General features: G+C 42.3%; 1 protein-coding gene across 1 annotated transcript in view; it reads left to right on the top strand.

Moving 5' to 3' along the window:
- Positions 1–5,715: 5,715 nt before the first annotated feature.
- The window catches only part of COG3 (component of oligomeric golgi complex 3), an 81,817-nt gene continuing 63,431 nt past the window's right edge, over positions 5,716–24,101 (top strand). The window contains exons 1-9 of the mRNA XM_073663855.1: positions 5,716–5,981; positions 8,568–8,714; positions 9,856–9,917; positions 11,882–12,047; positions 13,274–13,348; positions 15,463–15,555; positions 19,515–19,640; positions 20,375–20,455; positions 23,470–23,513. Of these exons, the coding sequence (XP_073519956.1) occupies positions 5,826–5,981; positions 8,568–8,714; positions 9,856–9,917; positions 11,882–12,047; positions 13,274–13,348; positions 15,463–15,555; positions 19,515–19,640; positions 20,375–20,455; positions 23,470–23,513 (950 nt within the window). The 5' untranslated portion in view covers positions 5,716–5,825. The remainder of the gene's footprint in view (positions 5,982–8,567; positions 8,715–9,855; positions 9,918–11,881; positions 12,048–13,273; positions 13,349–15,462; positions 15,556–19,514; positions 19,641–20,374; positions 20,456–23,469; positions 23,514–24,101) is intronic.

Genomic DNA, 24,101 nt, shown 5'->3' with positions numbered 1-24,101 from the left:
CTTTCCACTGCCGACCCAACTTACATATCTGGGATACAACAAAGCTACACAATATATCTAGTATAACCTGGGGACTGCCTTTATATAGGTTAGCCATAGAAAGAATAAATATTACCACCATAGTGTAACTCCGATATATAAAGTGTTGTGGAATATGTGGGCACTACATAGATAAAAGTATTAACGAATATCATCACTACTATAGTACAGCCAGGCAATACCACCAAACAGTGAATGAATAATACCACTACTAATTAACATCACCCTAAAATGAGTAAATAATATTACTAGATTTTTACTGAATAAGAATATATGAAAACCAAAATGTCCACCATGTTATAGGTGAATATTTCACCTCTCTCCTTGCATCAATCCGCCGGTGCAGGCAGGATCCCGAGGATGACCAGGCAGGAGACTGCAGCTGCACAGATCCAGCTCTGCAGCCCAAGCTTCAAGATAGCCAGTCTACTGCCCCCTAGTGTCTGTATGATGTGACCATATTCTGGCTTTCTGGAACTTGTGGCTGCTGAAGCAGATCTCTTACTTTATGATACAACAGCTGCTTCCTATCTGCTGCTGTTCTGACTGGGGAATTAAGGGGGTGTTGTAGCCCTGACCACACACCTCTTGTGTATGCCTGCCATCACAGTTTGGCACTGACGCTGATTGGCTCAAATTTATTGACAGTGAAGATTTTTTATTTGGATTTTGGTGACAGTGAAGATTTTATATTTGGATTTTGGTGTATGTTTTGTATCAAAATCAGTTTAGTAAATGAATAAACAATCCTCTTCTGAGATGAAGATGCTACGGCCCATCCTTTCTGAGGTTGGCACCTGGGCATTAATCTCATTGTGTGCCACACCATTGCCATTGTGTTTCTGCCTCAGGCCATTTTAATTGGCATTCTCCAATCCAGGACTGGCATTTGACATCACTACAGTTTGATCATCCTTTTTGCCCAAAAAGCATGTCAAGATAACGACATGTGCACAGTCCATGACTGGGCAGTCAGACACCAGTCCAACTGTCGACGCGTTTCTGCTGTTAAAGGAGTGACGCCATTCCGGTATGTTTTTTTTTCTTTTATATACCTTTGTACCACCACAACCATGGGTCCATTAATAAATCGTTTAACCCCTTCCTGAAATGGCCAATTTTCCTTTTTTTTGGCACTTTTGTTTTTTCCTCTCCTTCTTCCAAGAGCCATAACTTTTTTATTGTTCTGTCCAAATAGGTATATGAGGGCTTGTTTTTTGCATTTTACTACATAGTGTACTGGAAAAAAATACAAGTGCAGTGAAATCGTGAAAACAATCCAATTCTGACATTGTTTTTTGGGAATTGTTTTCACTGCGCACATTGTGTGGTAGAAATGACCTGGGAATATGATTCTTCTCATAAGTATGATAATGCAATACCAAACTTGTCCAGTTTTTTTAATTATTTTAGTGGTTGAAAAAAAAAAAATATTTGTAAAAAAATATTTTTTTTTTTTCAGGTGTTGCCATTTTCCGAAAGATTGTAATGGTCATATTATAATATTATATATTCACTGTGTAGTGGATATTGTGTAACGGTATTATTTTGGCCTTGTATAGTACTAATATTGCTCTATGCATAGTGTGTTTAAGGCTGCGTGCCCACTATACGTTTTTCAAGCGTTTTTGCCGCGGAATTTCCGCAACGAAAACGCTTAAAAAACGCTTGCTAATACGTGCCCCATGGTCCCCAATGATAATCCGCATGTGCTGTGCACATGCTGCGGAAATTTCAGCTGCGGATTATCATTGCGGAAAAATACGCAGCATGTCCATTAATTTTGCGGACACGCAGCGTAATTGCCGCCATTGACTTGCATTGAAACTCATATTATCCGTGTCAGCACATTTGCACACACGGATAATATGCGTTTCTATGTGCGGATGGTACCCGGGTCTGGAGAAGAGGAGACTCTCCTCCGGACCCGGGTACCATAGAACCTGTTAAAAAAAAGAATTTAAAATAAAAATTATACTTACCTTCTGATGGCCCCCAGTCAGCAATGCGCCCAGTCTGTAGTATGGGTCGCGGTGGTGTGAAAGGACCTGTCATGACGTCATTTAGTCATGTGACAGGTCACGCGACCGCTGACGTCGGCAGTCGCGTGACCCGTCACATGACTAAATGACGTCATCGCATGTCGTTTCACACCTTATGACCCATACAACAGACCAGACGGAGCGGAGAAAATACCGAGGGCCATCGGAAGGTAAGTATAATCTTTATTTTTTACTATTCTTATTCTTTTTTTTTTTTAACTATTACTTGATCACACTTACCGGTTGTATGGATTTATATAGTGTGACCAAGTTGTCAAGCGCTTTTCCAAGTGATGCTAAAATCGCTTGGAAAAGCGCTTCATAACGCGCATGCAGAACTGCATGCAAAAAGGCTTGACAAACGCTTCTACCTGGCGGGAAAAACGCATGTAAAATCCGCATGTGTTTTTCCTGCCAGGGAGAAGCGGAAAAAATATGCAGCATTTCTGCAACGTGGGCACTTAGCCTTAGGTCACACTATATAAATCCATGCAACCGGTGTGACGCCATGTGACGCGTGACCTGTCACATGACTCAATGACGTAATCGCAGGTCCTCACACCACCCCAAGATGTATAGATCATCTTTAAGTAGTGGGATTGTATGGGGAGGCCGCATGTACTTTGGGGATTGGGCTCCAGATCTTTTAGGACCCCAGCAACGTCCCTGATTCCAGATATATTTGTCCATCTCGCCTACCAAAACATGAAATAACATGTGATCAAAAAGTCGTATGTGTTTAAAAATGGGAACAATAAAACCTCCAGCAGGGATAAGAGTTTCCTAGTCTGCCAATCGGGGCAGGTCCAAGCGGTCGGACCCCACTATCAATAAGTTATCATATAGCCCACAAATAGTTAATAACTTGTTCTCACTGGACAACCCCTTTAATAGACGTTTGATGGAAATGACAGATAATTTTGCAGCCAGAGTCAGACACTGGCTGCGTTTTTTTACAGAGATAATATACTTTGAGAAGCCGTCCAGGAGGCGGGAACACTGCGCCTCATAGGACGGTCCCTGCGGCTGCTCACCTAGACTGACACGGCTCCTATTATGTATATGTGGCCTGAGGTCAGTGATTGGCTGCAGTTGTCAAAGCATAGTCACCACTGCAGCCATAACAATGAGACCCAGTAGCGTAGCTACCGGGGGGGGCAAAGGGGCAGGGGGCCCACGCTAGTGTAACTGTATCCGACATGCGCAGCACGCCGGATACAGTTGCACTCCGGGCAGAGCAGGGAGACTATGTCCATCAGCCATCAGTCCCCTCTCTGTGACTGACGTCATCACTTGGCGCCCGGCTTCTGTGCTGAAGATGTGTGCGGGCCGGGCGCTCTGAGCAGCAAGGGAACCAGGAGAGGTGAGTACTGTTTGTTTATTTTTTGCCGGGTAGGGAGAGGCATTATATTACAGACTCTGCCTATGGGAAGGGGGGGGGGAATTATCCTAAAGACTCTGCCTATGGGGATGGGGGGGCATTATACTAAAGACTCTGCCTATGGGGGGGGGGGGGAATTATCCTAAAGACTCCGCCTATGGGGATGGGGGGGCATTATACTAAAGACTCTGCCTATGGGGAGGGGGGGCATTATACTAAAGACTCTGCCTATGGGGAGAGGTGGGAGCATTATACTAAAGACTCTGCCTATGGGGAGGGGGGGGGCATTATACTACAGACTCTGCCTATGGGGGGGGAGCATTATACTAAAGACTCTGAATATGGGGGGGCATTATACTATACAGACTCTGCCTATGAGGAGGGGGGAGCATTATACTACAGACTGCCTATGAGGAGGGGGGGGTGGAGTATTATACTACAGACTCTGCCTATGAGGAGGGGGGGGGCATTATACTACAGACTCTGCCTATGGGGGGGGGGCATTATCCTAAAGACTCCGCCTATGGGGATGGGGGGGCATTATGCTAAAGACTCTGCCTATGGGGAAGGGGGGCATTATACTAAAGACTCTGCCTATGAGGAGGGGTGGAACATTATACTAAAGACTCTGCCTATGGGGGAGGGCATTATACTACAGACTCTGTCTATGGGGAGGGGGGAGCATTATACTACAGACTCTGCCTATGGGGGGGCATTATACTACAGACTCTGCCTATGGGGGGGCATTATACTACAGACTCTGCCTATGGGGGGGCATTATACTACAGACTCTGCCTATGGGGGGGCATTATACTACAGACTCTGCCTATGGGGGGGCATTATACTACAGACTGTCTATGAGGAGGGGGGGAGCATTATACTACAGACTCTGCCTATGGGGGGAGCATTATATTACAGACTATGCCTATGGGGAGTGCATTATACTATATGTAGGCTATTTATACAGTGTGGGAGATAATGTGGGGTCTTTGCACAGTGTGGGGGCCATCATACAGTGAGGGAGGTAATGTGGGGTCTTTGCACAGTGTGGGGACCATCATACAGTGTGGGAGATAATGTGGGGTCTTAGCACGGTGTGAGGGCCATCATACAGTGTTGGAGCCATCAGTTTGGGGGCTACTAAGGGGTCAGTATACTGTGTGGGGGGTACTATACAGTGAGGGGGAATTATATTGTGTATAGGAGAACATCATACCGGTTAGAGGGGAGCTCTACATGGGGGGGGGGGGGGACTCAGGACATTATTAAATCTTAAGTGGGCACTTATGGTTATAGGGGAACACAGGTTATTGTGACTGTCAAAGGGGCACTATTACTTTCTAGGGGCACAATGTGGGCACTGTTTTCTAGGGCACTTGCACACGGCATTACTATATTTTAAAGGTTTGTTTTACCATCTAGAGGGCACACAGCAGGAGCAGTAATAGGGACATATTTTGCAGCAGAGGCTCAGTATTGGATTATCATCAGGATGAGGAGTTTGTGCAGGTTGGGAATAGATGGGGACGAGGCCCTGAAATGTAAGGAGTCAAATGTGTCTTTGTTGTGATCTCTGCAGACCTGAGACTCTGAGCCCTGGCTGGAGAAGTCGGTCTCGGCCAGATGGAAAAGTGAACAATTTAATCAGCAAGAATGTCACCTGTAAGTTATATATAGTAACTGTGCTGTGATCTCTTATATGGTCTGCAGGACTGGTATCTAGCAATATATGTCACCATATGGCGGTAATATCAGTGTTTGTCTTTGTATAGAGATTATTTTCAGTAACAGAGCGGTTATCTGCTGAGGTTCCCCTACATCCACTCTCTGGGTGCACCACCATAGCTGTAATTAGGATTACCTGGTTAGGGGCCCACTCAGAAGTTTCGCCCCCACCAAAACCCTAGCTACGCCTCTGATGAGACCTCTAGAGGGAGAGTATCTGCTCTTTATGTTACGTATATGAAGGCGTTTGGGGGTCCACTTTTCTGAAGGCAGAAAACCCCTTAGTCCACATAGACCACGTTATCACAGTCAGTCAGCATGCCTATGAGCTGTCGGTGAACAGCTTTGCTCCGGCGCTGTTCTGCGCACGATTCCGCCCATTTCCGGCATCAGCAGCTAATCCACCCAGAGACTCCTCCAGCTCCGCTGTCTGCATGGAAGCCGTGACGTCACCAGCTCTCGCGCTGCTATTGGCTCTCCACGCCCCTTGCAGCAGACGTAGTGGGCGTGGTTAATTCCCTGTATCCTTTTCCGGGTCACGTGACCCTGCCTCTTTACAGTGTTGCCAGGTTTCAGGATCCCGGAAGCGGATCTGACAGAACCTGCTTCTGTGGCTGCCCCTCTGGAAGGTGGTGAGGATGATGGCGGCGGCCGGGGCAGAGGAGCTGGAAGCTCGGGAGAGGCTGACATTGTGGGACCGGAGGTCGGAGCCGCTGGCCCCACTGACAGAGAGACAGACAGACTCCATCCTAGAGCTGAAGACAGCGGCTGAGGAGCTGCCAATCCCTGCAGAGGTGAGTGACAGAGATGACAGCCGTGGGGGTCCGCTCCTCAGGACAGTGTTTCCTTCTCCTACTTCTGTCTAGTTCTCATGATGAGTCCGGAGCCAGGAAAGCTCCATATTCCACGGATGTGCTGAGGCTTGTGGATGGTACCTGCAGGTAAGAGCTGGGGTCTGCCCCTAATCACAAAGATGATCTGTGATCTCATATTTAGGGGTCATCCTCACAGGACTGATATAAAGCAGATTTTCTACTGCGGACGGCAACAGCAAAGTGGATTTGATTTTCCAGGTGTTGTCCACCGCACTGACCCTGATGATCTGTCCTCAGGATGGGTAATCGATAACAGATCAGTGTGGTCCGGCCCCCCATGATCAGCAGTTGCCAGCTCTGGATGTAAATGGTGTATGGAGCTGACCTGCCCCTCACACTGTTTAGTGGCCGTTCTCTGAGGCTGCACATGAGATCCATTCATTTATTTAGGAGCTGATAACCAATATATGAGCTGCTACTACACAGTGTGACGGGCCGTGCTGTTCTGCTCCAGACATGGTTTACACCCAAAGCTGGTACCTGCTGAATGGTGGGGGTGCTGGGTGTCAGATCACCACTGATCTGATATTGACAGGACATCAATAACAGTGCAGTCAGATCACCTTTAAGAAATCACGTGCACAATGCTGCAGTGTCATTTATTTTTATTTCCAATTTCCAATCTACAGCTTTTTCTAAAACCATTTATATTTCAGAGTTTGTGCATCAGTCTCATGTGGATGTATCTTAAAGGGTTTTTCCAATTTTGGAAACCCTTTTTCTCCCCAACTTCAGTTTGTTTTAAAAAACAAACTGTGCTTTACTCACCCTCTCCAGGTCCGCACTGAGTCCCTGCCTCTAGTCCTGGTGTCTGTTACTGTCTGCAGCTCTGACTCCACGTTGACAGCATAGCAGCAGCCAATGAGTGAGCTCATTATCTTGTGCTGTCAAATCTGGTGTAGCTGATTGACTCACTGATTGCTGCAGTGGCGGAGACTTAACACTGGACCTGGGGAGGCGAGTAAAGAAGTTTTTATTTATTTATTTTTTTTACTTAAACTGCAGCTGGGGGGACAAGGGTAAAGGATTTGTTCCTGCAGACATATATTCAGCAGATTACATTAGCAGCATTGTGAATGAGACGTTACTAAATGTCACTCACACAGTGCAGATAAAATCCTCAGTGTGAATTGACCGGAGCTGCAGATTTGAAACTCGTGCAATGTCAGCTTATGCTGCTGAGGTCGTCATGTGCAGCCAATCCATGGGAATCTATCCTAACAGTATTACATGGAGACCATGCAAGTACTCCTTAATGTACCCTCCGGGGTATGAGTGCTGCAGGTTGAGGACATCTCTAAATCACCCTAAGAAATGATATATTGTGATAGATTCACACATGGTGTTAAAGTTGTAATACAATCCACAATACTCATTCCACAGCAAAAAGTGGAATTACTGTTGTGGCTTGTGTTCTGTGCACTTGTGCAGATTTCCACATAACATTGAAGTTTAAGATGAAATTCTGCGTCCTAAATCCATAACCTGTATAAAAACCGCTGTGAATGTGACCATTGCACAGCCTGCAGCGTAGGGTCTGTGCCTACCCATAAGCCTGGTCATAAACAGGAGATCATCTGCGGACATACGGCAGCTTCTGTGATGTCTGTGCTGGTCATACACAAGTAAAGGGCTCTTTCACACCACTGTAGTAATGCTGTCTGTAAAAAAACAAAGCAAAACTGACAGCACACAGACAGTACTGTGACCAATGTTATTCAGTGGGGCAGTGCAGATGAGTGTTTTTTGTTTTTTTACTGATTGAATCTGCGTATGGAAAAAATCGCAGCATGCACTAGTTTAGTTTCTTCTGTAAATTGGTTGAAACTCGACCATTCAAGTCTATGGGTGCGTTAAAAAAAAAAAACAAAAAACGGGATGTCATACGGAGCCACAGTACGGAATCTGATTTGTATGGATATATTGCAATTCTGTGACATAGGAAACTGTAATTGGTCCTGTAAATGATTAATAACTGCGGCTGTAAAAAAAAAAAAAAAAAAAAAAAAAAAAAAAAAAAAAAAAAAGGATTGTATACGGATGACAAGTGAGGAAAAAAAATAGAATTTTCTGGCTGAAACTCTGACTATCTTTATACATTCATATGAGCCTACCCTAATATTGACACAGCACTACAGTTGAGCCAAACTATTGTGTGGTGGCCAGGTCAGGGCATAGGGGCATTGTGACCTGCCGGCTTCCTCTGTGCCTATTCGGAATAGTTGGCACCTGCGACTTCGGCACTGCATCATCACATCTCACTGCTGTGTCTTGGTGTCACCTGGCCTAATAATAATGTACAGAATTGTGACTGCAGCTCTAATCTGTACTGTAGCCTGCATGGATTAGAATCTATACTATAAAAGTAATGCAATGTATTATATATTATATACTCAGGGCAAGTAATTTATATATCTTATGCTTAACATTTTTCCTTGTAAACAGTTATATTGCTTCCAAAGGTGAATAAACTTACATATGTGACTTTTTCTTCTATCCTTTCAGCTCCCCATAGAAGACCTATGCAGCTTGTCCTCCACGTCACTGACTGTAAGTCTATCAGGAGCTGTTCCAGAGTCTACAGAAGGCATCTTACAACAAGGATTCTCCGCACTTGGAATGGAGGACGATCGAATTGAAACTGCACAGCAAGTATGTGATGGTGATTACTACTGAAAATGTAGTTACTCGGGGCAGGACCCGATTTTCCCACCATCTGTAGTCCTGCTAGTAGCACCCCTGAAATACTAGCCATACACTAGTCCACTAGTCACAGCACATATCAACCACCACAATAGTCCCAATTGACACCTTATCAACTAGAGATCTCAGATTAATTATCCTCAATCCCCACCTTCCTCGTTGGCCAGTAACAGCCGGACCCGCTCAGCCTGTTCTCCCTTTTCAGTTGTCGCAGATGGGCCTCCTAGCGTCAGTAGTCATGAACCATCCAATCGCCTGAATATCCAAAGTAGCAATTTTAATAAGCTGGCATGTGTGACCCCTTAGTTACATTGTGTCAGTAGAGATCCAGATTTCCTTGACTGGTATAGAGAAAACGACCTCCACTATAAAGCTGGCGTCACCCGTCATCTGCAGGCGGTAGTGTGCCATGCAGCAAAATTGCCCGTAGTTCCACCTAGTTTTGCCGCAAGTTTACCTATAGTACATAAGTCAGGGGGCTCCACCTCCGATCACCATGGATCCATGGATGATTGACAGACGGCACAACACATTACTGCTCGCAATGAAACATAGTAAACCAGGCTAAAGCTTCCTTCTCACCTGACTCCACTATAATTTGGCTAATTTTGATGGATGCGCAGCAAGTGTGATGAAAGCTTTATCAGAGGATTTTCTAGTCTAGAATTGCTGAATGCCTCTAAGCAGTGGTGATTGAAGATAAGCCGCACACACTATTCTACACAACCATCATATTCAGCTGGACGGCAGACAGGGAGGGAATGGAGCTGCCATTCATTTAAATGGTTTCTCCAGCAATGCTGATTTCCATATCAGGATGTGAGTGGTGCTGATGACAGCGCGTCTGGTGAATAGGACACCCGCATAATACCTGCCCGTCGTGTGTCCCAGCAGCTACGTGTAGTCTGAATGTCCTCAGTGCCAATCGCCCCCCGATGTGGAAGTGAACAGAACTCTAGAACGCCTCTAATTTAATTCCTTATGCGCAACAGTCTTGAATAACTGCAATTATACACAACCTCACCACCTGTTTTGGTGTGTTTGTCGTTTTTTACTTAAACCTTTTGACTTTTTTTTTTTTTTTTTGCAGTTCTTTTCTTGGTTTGCCCAGTTACAGACCCACATGGATCAAGATGAAGGAGCAAAGTACAGGTGTGGTATTATGTGACATCTGTTTCCTTTGTTAAACCGTTCATCCGCGTGTAATAATGTGTTAGCACCAGCAAAACAAAAGAAAATACTCCTAAAACCTGGTTACTGTTACATTGTAAATAATATGTCACATTTACGGTAAGGCCATGTAACATACATTTTAATTTATGAATATATTTTAATTGGCTTACTAGGTGACTCCAGAAGAGAAGAATATTTATAGTAGAAGGGTATAGTCCTAATTAAACTCCACATTTATCATCTTTGGTAGTGATCTGAAATTTTTAAAATATAAAATGCAGCAAAGTATGCCCTAAATGGAGCCTTTGTCTGAGATTACAAAAGATTACAATGTAGCAGTTCTCTGAATGCTGAGCTTTGTATAACCACACCCACACCCCTGATTGGCAGCTTTCTGTGTACACTGTGCATAGGCAAAAAGCTGCCAATCAATGGTGAGGGTGGGGTTATACAGAGCTCATGGATATGGAGGACTACATGACAGCAGGTTTACTAGTCCTCTAGTGATTATCTCCTGCTGATAAAACTGTAATTTTATCAAAACTACAGCAGGCAGCCCAGTAAGTGACTCATTACTGGAATCAGTGTCTGTCTCTACATTGTGTTGCTCTCAGCTTAGGTGGCAAAAACCTGGTGACAGATTTCTAATTAACCCTTTCACGACCTATGATGTATCCATACATCATAGGTCGTGTGCCTGCACTCCATGCGGGCTCTGGTGCTGAGCCCGCATGTTTTCTGGCACATGACATCTGATCAGCTGTTATGTGCCCCTAACAGCCGTGAGTGGAATCGCGATCCACCCTTGGCTGCTAGCATGTTAAATGCCGCTGTCAATCTCCCGACAGCAGCATGTAACATTGTTGTGCTTGAAGTGTGTCATAAGACCCCCAATCACATCATTGTGGGGCGTCGATGGGTTGGCATGATAACCCGGGGTTTGCAGGAGACCCTTGTGGTTCTCATAGCCGATCTGCTATGAGCGCCACCCAGCTGTCGGCGCTCATAGATGAGCATTTCTGCAACACATGGCAGGGCTGAAGCTCTGCTGTGTGTAGCAGAGGCGATGAGATGATCGCAGCTTCTAGTCTCCCATGGAGACTATTGAAGCAAGTAAAAAAAAAAAATAAATAAAAAAAATAGAAAAAAAATACAAAAGTTCAAATCACCCCATTCAAAATAAAACATTTAATTTTTTTTAAAAAATACACATTTGGTATCGACGCGTTCAGAATCGCCCAATCAATATAGAAGAAAGAATTAATCCGATCGGTAAACTGCGTAACGAGAAAAAAATCAAAACGCCAGATTTACCGTTTTCCGGTTGCCACAACATTGCCATAAAATGCTATAACGGGCGATCAAAACATTGTATGTATCCCAAAATGGTATTAATGAAAGCGTCAGCTCGGCACGGAAAAAATAAACCCTCACCCAGCCCCAGATCCTGAATAATGGAGACGCTTTGGGTCTTGGAAAATGGCACTATTTTGTTTTTTTTTTTCACAAACTTAAGATTTTTTTTTCACCACTTAAATAAAAAAGAACCTATTCATGTTTTGTATCTACGAACTCGTAATGACCCGGAGAATCACAATGGCAGGTCAGTTTTAGCATTTAGTGAACACGGTAAAACAAAAAAACCCCAAAAAACTATTGTGGATTTACACTCTTTTTGCAATTTCACCCCATTTGGAATTTTTTTCCCGTTTTCCAGTACACAATATGGTAAAGCCAATGGTGTTGTTCAAAAGTACAACTCGTCTCCCAAAAACCAAGCCCTCACACGGCCATATTGACGGAACAATAAAAACGTTATGGCTCTAGGAAGAAGGGGAGCAAAAAACAAAAACTGAAAAACCCAAGGTTGTGAAGGGTTTAATAAATGAATGGTTAATCCCGTCTGTCAGTGATAAATGTACTTCCAATTCTGCTTCCTTCAGGGAGATGAGGGAATACCTGTCTGGCTTCCAGGATCAGTGTGATGCCATACTGAACGATGTGAATGTCGCTCTGCAGCATCTAGAGTCTCTACAGAAACAATACTTATTTGTATCGACAAAAACGGGGACATTACATGAAGCTTGTGAACAACTTCTGAAGGAGCAGGTAAGGCAACCGTTAATGCAGCCATGTATGTTATACTCTGCATCACTGTTGCCTTTTAGTTAAAACACAGTTGTAAACTGTGGCCAGGCACCTTGTGACTAGGATGACTACTCCAAAGGCCAAGGCGGCTTCTCTTCTTAGCTAGACTGACTGTTCTCTGCTTCTGTATGCATAGGTAAAGATCTGTCAGTCTAGGGGAGCAGGGCAGGAGAAAGTAACAGGGACTTCACTGTTGCACTGGTCATTCTAGTTGCATTGTCACTGACTGGTGTTTTAAAGTAAGTTTTCACTGAAACGCAACAGTGTTTTGTAGTGAAATATACATAGCTGCACTATTGCAGCCAGTGCCCGATACATGCTGCCCACAGTCCATTTAGCATATCTTTATATCAGTGACAGCTGACACTTCTATCAATATGTTTGATCCTGCGGGGATACACCAGATCTGTCATTCATGCCAGATCATAACTTATGCTAATTAATACAGGTTTCACTATAATAGAATGTAAGCATCATACATGTGGGTTTTACTGATTTGTTTCCAATGTGTGACTCTTCCCCTCTATCCTGCAGTTGTAAGGACATGTGGAGAGTGGTGATTAAAGAGCTATCGGTTGCAGATCACTGTCCTATATCAGCATTTCAGGAAGCTTTTTTTAATTATTAAGATCCACTCTTGTGGCTTGATAAACCTGTGTTGTAATTGCCCTGGGTAAATGTTGCTTTAAAATGACTGATTGTTAAGGGTATTTTATAACATTGTAAACTATTGGGACCGATGTATACAACTGGTGCGAGAGTGAAGCAAGATGCCTATGGCAAATAATCAGGCTGCTGCAGGTTTCTTAATGGTGTATTCTGATTAGTTGCCGTCGTCAATGACTTCACTTTTCCTTTGCAGCAGTTTTACAACCTCTTCCCTACTCCATTCGCTTTGAAGCCTTATTCATTAAGCCCCTGTGCCGCATCCAGTAGCATTAAGCATTGTAACATTGGTTTATCTGCTACAAATTTCCAGGATTATATAAACTTTGAGACTTGTACCAGTTCTATGTACTTAAAATAACAAGTTTCAGGTTTTTACCCCATCCAACTCTGAAAATATTTCCATATTCAGATACTTCATCGTTTCATCCTAATTCTTGTGAGTTAGGAAATAGAGTGAATCTGTGTAATGTGCAAATGACTTCATTGTGATCATTGACTAATTGTTTCTTTCTCTACAGTCTGAACTCGTCAACCTTGCCAAGAGCATTCAACAGAAACTTTCATACTTTAATGAGCTAGAAAATATTAGCACAGTAAGTACTATTTGTAGCCTCTAGATAGAACCAGATACAACTTATGGTATTTCATTAATAATATGGCAGAGTTTTATATACATATATAAAACTGGTTTAGTACTCTGCACTACTTCAATAGTGTAGTGTCCTGCCATTGACCTCTTATTGTAATCATTAATTACACATGACGTGTAGGATGGCAGCTCCCTGTTCATTCCTATCCTGGAAGGTGATGTTTTGTTGGTTGTTGTTCAGAAGACGCCTTATACCAAGGTCAGGGGAAATAGTTTGGTTCAGAAAATATGTATTGGTGCCTTCAATATCCAAACAGGTTAAAAATTATTTGATCATTGTTTCAAAAGTTATAAAAAATACCTTGGGTTGTGCACATCTAGACTTATAAGTTCCAAACCTAAAATGTGGTATTTCATAGCAAGATGTAATTCTGGGAAGCCTTAAAAACTGTTTGTAACATTTTAAAATTGAATAAATTTTTAGTCTTTTTTTGATTGATTGAAACATTGAGACTTAGTTTAAAATGAGAATATCAGAAGTACAAAGTTAACTGACCCCATGATCGTGTTGTGGTGGGCTGTTAGGTTGACTTAAGGGGCAATTCATTAAGACTGGCATGGCACACGCCAGTCTTAATGAACGGGCTTGCTGGAGTGTGTTGCGACTAATTCATTAAGAAACCTACTCCATTTAATGAATTATGCGCATCTCTTACAGGGAATCTGTTGCTAGATTTTTGCCATTTAATCTGAGAGCAACATGATGTAGACAGATACTGATTCCTGTGATTTGTCATTTCCTGGAGGCTGTTTCCTGCAGTTTTCATAAAATCCATTGTTTTATAAGCCTTTGAGATTACTAGAGGACTAGTAAACCTGGTGTCACGTAGCCTACCCCACCCCCACCACTGATTGGCAGCTTTCTGCCTATGCACAGTGTACCCATAAAGCTGTCCATCAGTTGTGTGTGTGTGTGGCTTATACAGAACTCAGCATTCAGAGAACTAAGATCTACCGCAGATTTTATCAAAACTGCAGCAGACAGTAAAGTAAGTGACACATCGGTGGAATCAAGGTCTTTGCATAATGTAGCATAACTTCTCATGAGTTTGACCAGCGGGTGTAGCCATGTCCCATCCTCCCATGCTATGCCCACATTGGGTTAGATGGCCAGGGTTGGTGTGATACCAAAAGTCACAATATCTTTGCTCAAGTTCTGAGATGCGCAAAAATATTGTGACTTATCAAGGTGTTTTACTCCAGAATTTTGGCATAAACGCCTCAATGAATCAGCCCCCCGCCCCTCCTTTGTCTAGCCGCTTAGCTGTTTCTGTTACTGCTGACGGCTACATACAAGAGGTTGATCTAGCATAAAGTCTCCTGTGGCCATGCCCTTATGTTTGCCACCACTTCCATTGCTCTTCTGATCATCAGGGTTGCATTGTGTGACCTCCGCAAGGAGTTCTGTACTGCACGTGATAAAAGCTTGGAAATCTTCTTTATAAATACTATGGAAGCAGAATAATGCCAAGAAACTAAAGTAATATATACTGAGCCTTTATTCTCGATGTTTTGGAAGTTTAACCAGATTATCAGAATTAATATCTACTTAGTAAAAGTGTTGTAATGTTGATGCCACTATATTATCGCCAAGTTAAGAATACTAAGAGTATAGACTACATGTATTCATGGGAAGTGGGAATACTATACAAAGAAGCGTCACTGCGCTGGCATTACATGGGGGAATTTATTATTGTCTTTATGCCAGTTTCTTGCTATTAAAAAAAAAAAAAAAAAAAAAAAAAAAATCTCAAATCTTCCCCTTAAGTGATTTATTTCAACTTTCTGTGCTGAAGAGTGGTTGGGGCTTAATGGCAGGAGATGGGTGGACTCATTGCCCCACTGTGTCCCTGTGATTTAGCCCAGACATTGGGCATACATGATAGCGGATTGGATTTCATTCTTTGCCCCCATAGTCAGTCGACATGCTCCAAATTAAAGCGGATGCATCTTAATACATTTGTCGCATCTTCTTCACTAACTGGCGCCTGAAAGACCAATCTGGATCCATCTCTTCCTCGGTGGTAACTGCTCGTTTCTGATCTTTCCTCTTTTTAGAAGTTGAACTCCCCGACGTTGTCTGTGAACAGTGAAGGCTTCATTCCCATGCTCTCCAAGCTCGACGACTGTATATCTTACATCTCCTCACATGTAAGTTGTAGTCTGTATCATGTTATTTTTTATATGCATTAACCCACGATTTACAGATGGGGGTGGATTTTTGTTTCTCACTATAGCCAGTCTGGATGTTTCCTATTAGAATTGTATAGTTATTTTGCTGTTGCCAATAGAAATCCTGCTGAGTACTTAGCACACAGCTACTAGTGCAGTTTCTTTTTAGGCCTCTTTTTTCGACATGCAGCTCTAACGCCAAGTCCAACAGGCGCTTCACCGTCAATGGTTGCAGTTTTAACAGAGCCCAGTAGGTGTCATCAGAGGCAAATGAAGCACAATACATGTAATTGATAAAAGCCAGAGTTTGCCTGCTGGGTGTGAAGGCTTATCAAATGCCAATTTTTGTCTTCCACCAGTGCATAATACAGCATTGGGGCATCTGGACCATGTCTTTTTAGCATTGACCAGTGCATGAGTTTTGTATTATATTCTATATGCAAATTTCCTCTTTAAAGAGGAAGAGGACTAGAACTCTATAGCGCCACCTGTTGGAAGCAGATCCTACAAATCCCCATCGACCCTTTAATGAGCCTTGCAACAACTTAGGTTAAAGGCAAATAAGAATCTCAATTTGCAGATAGTGTTTTGGGGTGTTGCCCCTCGTCAGTGCAAAGTATGAGATCTGATTCGGCTGGGTGAGAGGCTCTGGACTGTGGTCTAAGTAAGGTTATTATATTCTATACATGATATATCTACATATTATATTCTATACATTAGTATTTTAGATTTATGTTTATACCATAAGTTGGACTCTCATCTGTCTCGAGAACGGGGCCTTGGTGCGTGCTCCTGGTCAGTGGAGAGGTGGTCAGAGATCCCCAACGAATGAATGTAAATTCCGACCACTTCTCTACTGAGAGGGGTACATCAGGACTCCCTACTCAAGATACATGTAGGTCTCGTTGGTGGGATCCGCGTCTACCGTACATTTAGAGAATATCCTGTGTATAAGATGTAATGTAGAAGATAGGGATACCCCTTTAAAACTAGTAAGATCCCGTTATTCATCCTATTCTACTCTATGTGCACATTTAGTAGAAAATTTGTATATTTGATGACTAATTTTGTTGAATAACTACAATGCTGTTGGTCAATCCAAAAGGTTAACCATTCATGACCTTGCGATTTTCCGTTTTTGCACTTTTGTTTTTTCCACCCCTTTCTCCCAGAGCCATAACTTTTTTTTTTCTCTTTCCATTTTTGCCGTATGAAGGCTTGCTTTTTTTGCCGTACGAGTTGTACTTTTGAATGACACCATTGATTTTACCATATAGTGTACTGGAAAATGGGGAAAAAAAATCCAAGTGCGGTGAAATTGCAAAAAAAAAGTGCAATTCCACAATTGCTTATTGGGTTTCTTATTTACCATGTTCACTGTATGGTAAAACTGACCTTCCAATATGATTCCCCAGGTCAGTACGAGTATTCAGATACCAAACGTGTAGGTTTTTTTTGTTTTTTTTTTTAGTGGTGGAAAAAATGTCAAAAATTTGTAAGAGAAAAATAATTTGCTTATGTTTTCACTTTTCGGCATCTGGGGCCGGGTGAGGGCTTATTTTTTTTCACCCTCAGCTGACGTTTTTATTGATACCATTTTGGGATAGATACAATGTTTTGATCACCTCTTATTGCGATGGCCCAAAAAAAGTAATTCTAATTTCTGAATGCAGCGATACCAAACGTGTAATTTTTTATTTTTTTCAGTTTTATTTTCAATGGGGGCAAAAGGGGGTGATATGAGCTTTTTTTCCACACTTTTCACTGACTTCAATAGTCCCCTTGGGAGACTTGAAGCTGTGATTGTCCGATCGTCTGTGCTATACATAGTAGAAATCATGATCTCCTATGAACTCCGGCCACCAGGCAGTGTTCACAGGAGAGTCGCAATGACAGGCAGAGGCGTCTTCTGCTGACTCCGGGCAATCATGACCACCTATTGGCACCCTGCGATCACGTGGCAGGGGCTCCGATAGGCAGGATTTGTGACACTCTTCCGGCTGGTGCGTGTTATATCCCGCTGTCAGTGATTGACAGCGGGATTTAACAGGTTAACAGCCGAAGGTGGATCTCTGATCCACCCGTGGCTGTTAAAGGCACTTGATGGCTGATTAAGTCAACCATCAAGTGTGGGGAAAGATGCAGGCTTGGCACCGGAGCCTGCATCAAAGACAGAGACACGACCTTTGTCGTACATATACGTCAAAGGTTGTGAAGGGATTAATAAACCTGAGTATCGCGTGTGCTCGAGTAACATGCTTGAATTTCTGCCCCACATGTTTCATGTATGTTATACAGCAAAAAAAAAAAAAAACCCAGGAATTGCCTGCCATACACGGGCAATCCCCCATGTTTCACGGCTGTTAGACACCCAAAAAAAACATGCGGGGCAGGGACTTGAGTATGTCACTTGAGCACCCGCGATACTTGGTGCATACCCGAGTACCCGATGCAAATTCAAATAGCGAGCACTTGTGCTCAAGACTAATGATAACTTATTCAATATGATGACCTAATGTTATCAAATTCTGTGTCGTACCTCTGGGTTCAAAATGTTCACTATACCCCTTGATAAAATCCTTTAGGTGTCACTTGTGGGGGTTTCCACTGTTTAGGCACATCAGGAGCTCTCCAAACGTGACATGGCGTCCGCTCTTGATTCCAGCCAATTTTGCTTTCTCAAAGTCAAATGGGGCTCCTCCCCTTCTAAGCCGTGCCGTGCGCCCAAACAGTGGTTTTCCCCCACATATGTGGTATCGGCGTACTCAAGTGAAATTGCACAACAAATTTTGTGGTCCATTTTCACTTCTTACCCTAGCAAAAAAAAATAAAAAATTGGGGTCTGAAGTAAAAATTTGTGTGAAAAAAAAGTTAAATGTTCATTTTTTCCGTCCGCGTTGCTTAAGTTTCTGTGAAGCATGTGAAGGGTTAATAAACTTACTGAATGTGGTTTTGTGTATTTTCTATCATAAAAGCCCCTCAAAGTCACTTGAAATATGATGTGGTCAGTGGGATCCGTGGAAGCGTTCCGGAGTTATTACCTCATAAAGTGACACTGGTTAGAATTGTAGAATTTGGCCTGATTATTAAGGACATAATTGGCTCAGTCACTAAGAGGTTAATAATACTAGAGCATAGCAGAACCCACCTCCACCCTGCTGGTGTCTGAGTCCATTACTGATCTAGCCATGGGCTCATCCATCTGATCCGTCAAGAGTCACTCTCCTCTCATCAGTCTTTAAAACCTTTGTTAAATCCATCTTGAGATATTTCTTGGCCCAGTTTTGACATTTCCACTTCTGTGTCTTGTTCAGTGGTGGCCGGGATTCAGCCTTCCTTACCTCGGCCATGTCTCTGAACACTGAACACCTCGTACTTCTGGGTCTCCAGGGAGGTTGCAGCTCTGGAATATGACAGCACTGGAGGATAATGGGTGTCTGGACGCTTCACGTTTGATTCTTCTCGAATCCTCACCAGTTAATGTGCTTGTTTTGTTTTTTTTCCTCAACACGTTTTTGCGACTCTGACTTGGCAACAAAAATTGTTGATGGTTCTGTGATTACACCGCAATTCCTTAGCAATTTCAGGAATGCTGCATCCATCTGTAAGAATTTTAACTGACTCTGAAAAGTCAAAAATTGTTAATCTTTTTTGGCCCATTTTGCCTGAGGAAAACAAGCTGCCTAATTCTGCACCTTGATAAAGGGAGTTATATCCTTAGGACAAACCCATCTCATTACTCAGCACCTGATCTGCTCCGTCCAAATTGAAGTAGGAAAATTTTCATAAAAATTGATGTGGTCAAAATACTCACTAATTGTACATGCAAATTATATTTATTATGTATGAAGTAAGAATTTATAAATGTCTCTAACACTAATATACTAATTACAAAACATGACCATTTTAATGTGTTTTATATATTTTTTTTTTGTTAGCCGAATTATAAAGATTATCCTGTATATCTGGCAAAGTTTAAGCAATGTCTTTTTAAAGCTATGCACCTTATGAAGATTTACACAGTGAACACGCTGCAAAATCTCACAAATCAGCTCATGAAGCGGGTAAGTTAGGGGTTTGGGGTGGTCTGCATTAGATTGCTTAGTTGTGAGCTACCAAGAGGAAGACTTGCTTCTGGCTGGTTGTATGTTTAATGTCTTGCCTTGAGATGTTCTTTATTGCTGTGTTTTTACCCGTTTTATTCTTTACTCTATTCTACTGCTCTTTTTGAACAATTTGTTAATATGAATAATGTAATCAGTCAAATATACTGTGTATATATAAATATATATATATATATATATATATATATATATATATAATTTTATAATTCACACTATTCTGCAGAGATGCTTTTAGGATCCGTTCACACCACTGTCAAAGGCTACATTTCGAGCCTCACTCCGCAGAGTTGGTATAATAGTGATGTATGCAGCGCTCTTCTTCCAGACAAAATGGTGAAAACCGTTGCTGAACTCAACAGTCCCCAATATGTCATTGGGGTCCATCGTGTACCAGGAGTATATGTTGTACAGTGAATTTGTGGGTTCGTCAGTGTTATGGCTTTTGTTATCAACAGAATGGTTGCATGGACACAGCTGAGGCCTCTGAGACAAAAGTAATTTGTATCATTAATAAAGTGGAGGGATCACCGGCTCTCAGTCCAGTGTCACTGCTCATCTTGCCTCTGTGATATAGTACAAGATTTTTGTTGCTCCATCCTGTTAAAGGAACCGTTGTAATGACACTATATATACAATATATGTATTAATCAATTCTGCGCTTTGTTTTTCCTTAGGATCCATCAACGGCACCACATTCTGACAATGCTTTCACATTATTTTATGTCAAGTTTAGGGGAGCAGCGCCAAAGGTCAGGGTAAGTGTTCCTATATGATATCACACTTACAAATTATACAGTAAAAGATGATTTGTTTTTATGAGATGAATTATTGAATATGTTTGGGATAGATTACCTCACAAAGCTCTGTCCATTTTTTTTTTTCATAGTTTTTCGATCTTTATTCTGCTTTCGTGGATTTTCATTTACATTTCTTACAAATAATGTGTCAGGTTGCCCTGATAATTGTTTTGAAGATATAATCAGCAAAACGGTTATCTCCTCATAGATACATATACAGATCCGGTGATCGGCAGGACTACTCTGAGAGGTTGCAAGTTGATCATGAGAAGTAGTTCAATCAGTACTAGAGAATAAGGCTGCGGCTCCACTATCAGTATTTGGTCAGTATTCGGTCAGTATTTTCTCAGGAGTGGGAGCCAAAACCAGGAGTGGGTGATGAATGCAGAATTGGTGACTTGTTTCTATTATACCTTTTCTCTGATTGTTCCTCACCTGGTTTTGGCTCCCACTGCTGAGAAAAAATACTGACTGAATCCTGATAGTGGGGCACTGGCCTAAGGTTTGGATTCCCGCAACAAATCGGTGTCCATCTGCCGCATATACACTTCACCTTAGTGTACATACTCACGTGGATTTGATGCAGACTTTCCGCTGCATAACCGCAGTGTGTACACAGCATTTCCACTACATTAACACATCAAAATCTGCACATGTTCTTTGCATATTTTGTTGAAAATGTCACCTTTTGCACTGCACAAGTGACGACCGCAGCAAATTCTGCAGAAAGAGTTGACATGCTTAGAATTTTAAAATCTGCACAGCAAAGTCAATTTATATGCGGAAAATTTCCACAATGTGTAGATGAGATTTTTAAAAACTCATAGATTTAGTTGGCACTGGACTACACTGGATTTTTTGCTTGAAAAGAAGTGCTGAAAATATGCATAGTTTGCTTTTAGCCATATTGTACAATGAGTGAACAGGGATAGATAAACACGCAACCCATTCAGGATAGTGGACAAGTCTTGGATAACCAGCAATCATTGATTATGGATACCTGCACACATAGTGGATTTTCTGCTATGTATCTACTGTGTATCTGCAGCAAAATCCGAATGAGTCACGAGCAGATTTTGTGGGGAATTTCAGCCTATGCATCACAAAAGGTGAAGAGCTGGCAATAGCCATATTAACATGCTGCAAGATTTGCATCGGTCAGTTTATGTATGGAAAATTCCTCAGAAAGTGGGTGCATTTGTACCCTGGATCTAAATCTACAGAGTGGTGCATCATGTTAGATATCACAAAACTGACATTGTATACTGCGTTTCAGAATGCAAATGCACATATTGGCCGTAAAAAAAAAAAAAAGTTTTAAAAAGTCGCAACATTTTTGCACTTTTGTCATTTTAACACCAGTTTCAACCAGCTCTGTCAAAGTATGCGAAGTTATGGAGGGATGAGGGTGTGATGCCACAGCTCATCTAATTCATGACAAACTGTAGTGTACCTAGCTGGAGTCAGATTTGGTGCAAGCCTCTAAATGAATCAGAAGCACCTGACTTCACCACGCTCGCTCCTCAAGAATGGTGTGCAAATTGGTTTTGATGAATCCAAGTGAGCCAAAATGTGGTGATTGGCTCGCTTACAGGTCATCTTTCTGAGATTTGCTAAATCGCTGGATTGACTTGTTGTCATTCAAAGTTTTAAAAATGCAGCATTCAGTGTTTCTGATCCTATTGCCCCATTACCCTGACTATATCGGTGCCATTATTACGCATGTGTCCATGGCTTCTAAATGTTTTAAAGGGAGTTTGAACAGGACCATCCCTCCTAATCCATCTATATGGACGTATAGCTCATAAAGAGGTGACTAAAATGGTATCTTATAAACGGGTACATTTTTCTTTGTAATAGTGCAGCAATAATAAAAATGGTAATAGTAATAATACACTTGTGAGGCCAAGTCCCAGTGAGTTAGTAAGTTAGTGTAGGGAGTACAATTAAGGGAGAAAGGTTGAACTTGATGGACCTAGGTCTTCAACCTACATTACTATGTGATCCGATGTCTTATTCCAGAGAGATTCATGTTTTTTTCTTAGTTGTAAATGGGTCCTTTAAGTGTTCCTATCACCAAAAATTATCCTTGTCTTTTTTTTTTACCAGTAAAATAAAATATAAAATAGTTTGAATTAGAAGTCATTAAAAAAATCAGTGAGGAAGGCTATTATTAATATGGGAAAAATATAGTAACATGACTTTTAGTAAAAAGTCGCCTCCATTTCCCGACATACTTAGCGGTCACTCCGCAGCAGGGAGGTGATGTATTTGCTGTGAGCAGTGGGGTCTAGTGCTCATGTTCAGGGTTGTGCAGTGACTGCGTGCTGCTCCCAGGGACATGCTGCTACTGCTTAAGACCTTTCCCAGCTTTTCTGCAGTTTCACTGCCCATCACCATCACACTGGTCTGTGCTCTGATCAGAGTAAAAACGCTGCGATCAAGGCAAAGACCAGTGTGATGGTGAATCTGCTGGCAGGGACCACTGTAATATACTTATTGTTGGTGAAGGGCAGAAGAGTGCAGGGATTTCCCCTTGAGCTGGGCATAGAACATTCCCTGGTCTCTCTACTCAACTTGCCCCCACGGTATCGTGGATCTTTGCTTAGTGAGGATAGAGACCAGGAAGTGTTATCATACGTCTGGCTCCCTGGGACATTGCTGCACTTGCTTAGAAAATCATTCCCCTGCCCTTCACCAACGATCAGTATATTACAGTGGTCCCTGCCTGTCAGCTGCTTCTCTCTCGGTCTATCCCCATCACTGGTCTTTTCTCTGCTCCCAGCATTTACACTCCGATCAGAGCTCAGACCAGTGTAACTGGTAGATGGTGAACTGCAGACACCAGGGAAAACTCCTCTAATAAAGTAGCACTGTGCTCCGGTTGCTTCCTGTCTCACTGCTTGCACATGCACATTAGAGGCATGCATGCTGCGTCATTTTACCTGTATTTTTTTTTCCTTTTTGCCCAGACGCTCATTGAACAAATGGAGCAGCGATCAGAGAAGTTACCAGAGTGAGTATTGTTTTACTCTTCACTCACGAAAAAATAAGGTAGAAAAGAAAAAACATTTTATTCCAATTTTAACCCGATTGTTTAGGCAAAGTTGAAGGGAAACGGTCACCTTCCGAAATGCTATTTACCTGCAGATATACTGGTAAATGGCATATAAATCCTGTCTTGGTAGGCTAACTGGAAGCACAGCTACAGGGAGAAAAATAAAGATTTATTCTCCCTGCTGCTGCTGTCTTCCAGTTATCATGGTGATGTAGGGGGCTACAGTCACAGCCAACTAACAGTGAGCACAGCTGTATGGTGGACTGGGCCTCCGACTCACGAGCCCCATAGCGGTGCGTTGTATGCTGCGATTAGCTGTACGCCACTGGTTACGGGTCTCAGAAAATGACAACACAAACCACTTTTTTTTTTCCACTGGTTAAAAGAAAACAACATTTTTTTTTTTTTTTTTTTTTTTTTACAATTTTTGTATCGCTGTAATCATACTAACCTGTAGCATCATATTGACCAGACATTTTTTTTCTCAGTTTCACCACCCTTAGGACCTTCAATTTAATTTGTCAGAAATATGGTGTAAAATACTCG

This window comes from Phyllobates terribilis, unplaced genomic scaffold (genome assembly GCF_046119375.1).
Source record: "Phyllobates terribilis strain yellow unplaced genomic scaffold, ASM4611937v1 Scaffold_2__4_contigs__length_985480577, whole genome shotgun sequence".
Lineage (NCBI taxonomy): Eukaryota > Metazoa > Chordata > Amphibia > Anura > Dendrobatidae > Phyllobates > Phyllobates terribilis.
Note: the sequence above shows the minus strand (reverse complement) of the source record. Positions and strands in the feature narration are given on the sequence as shown.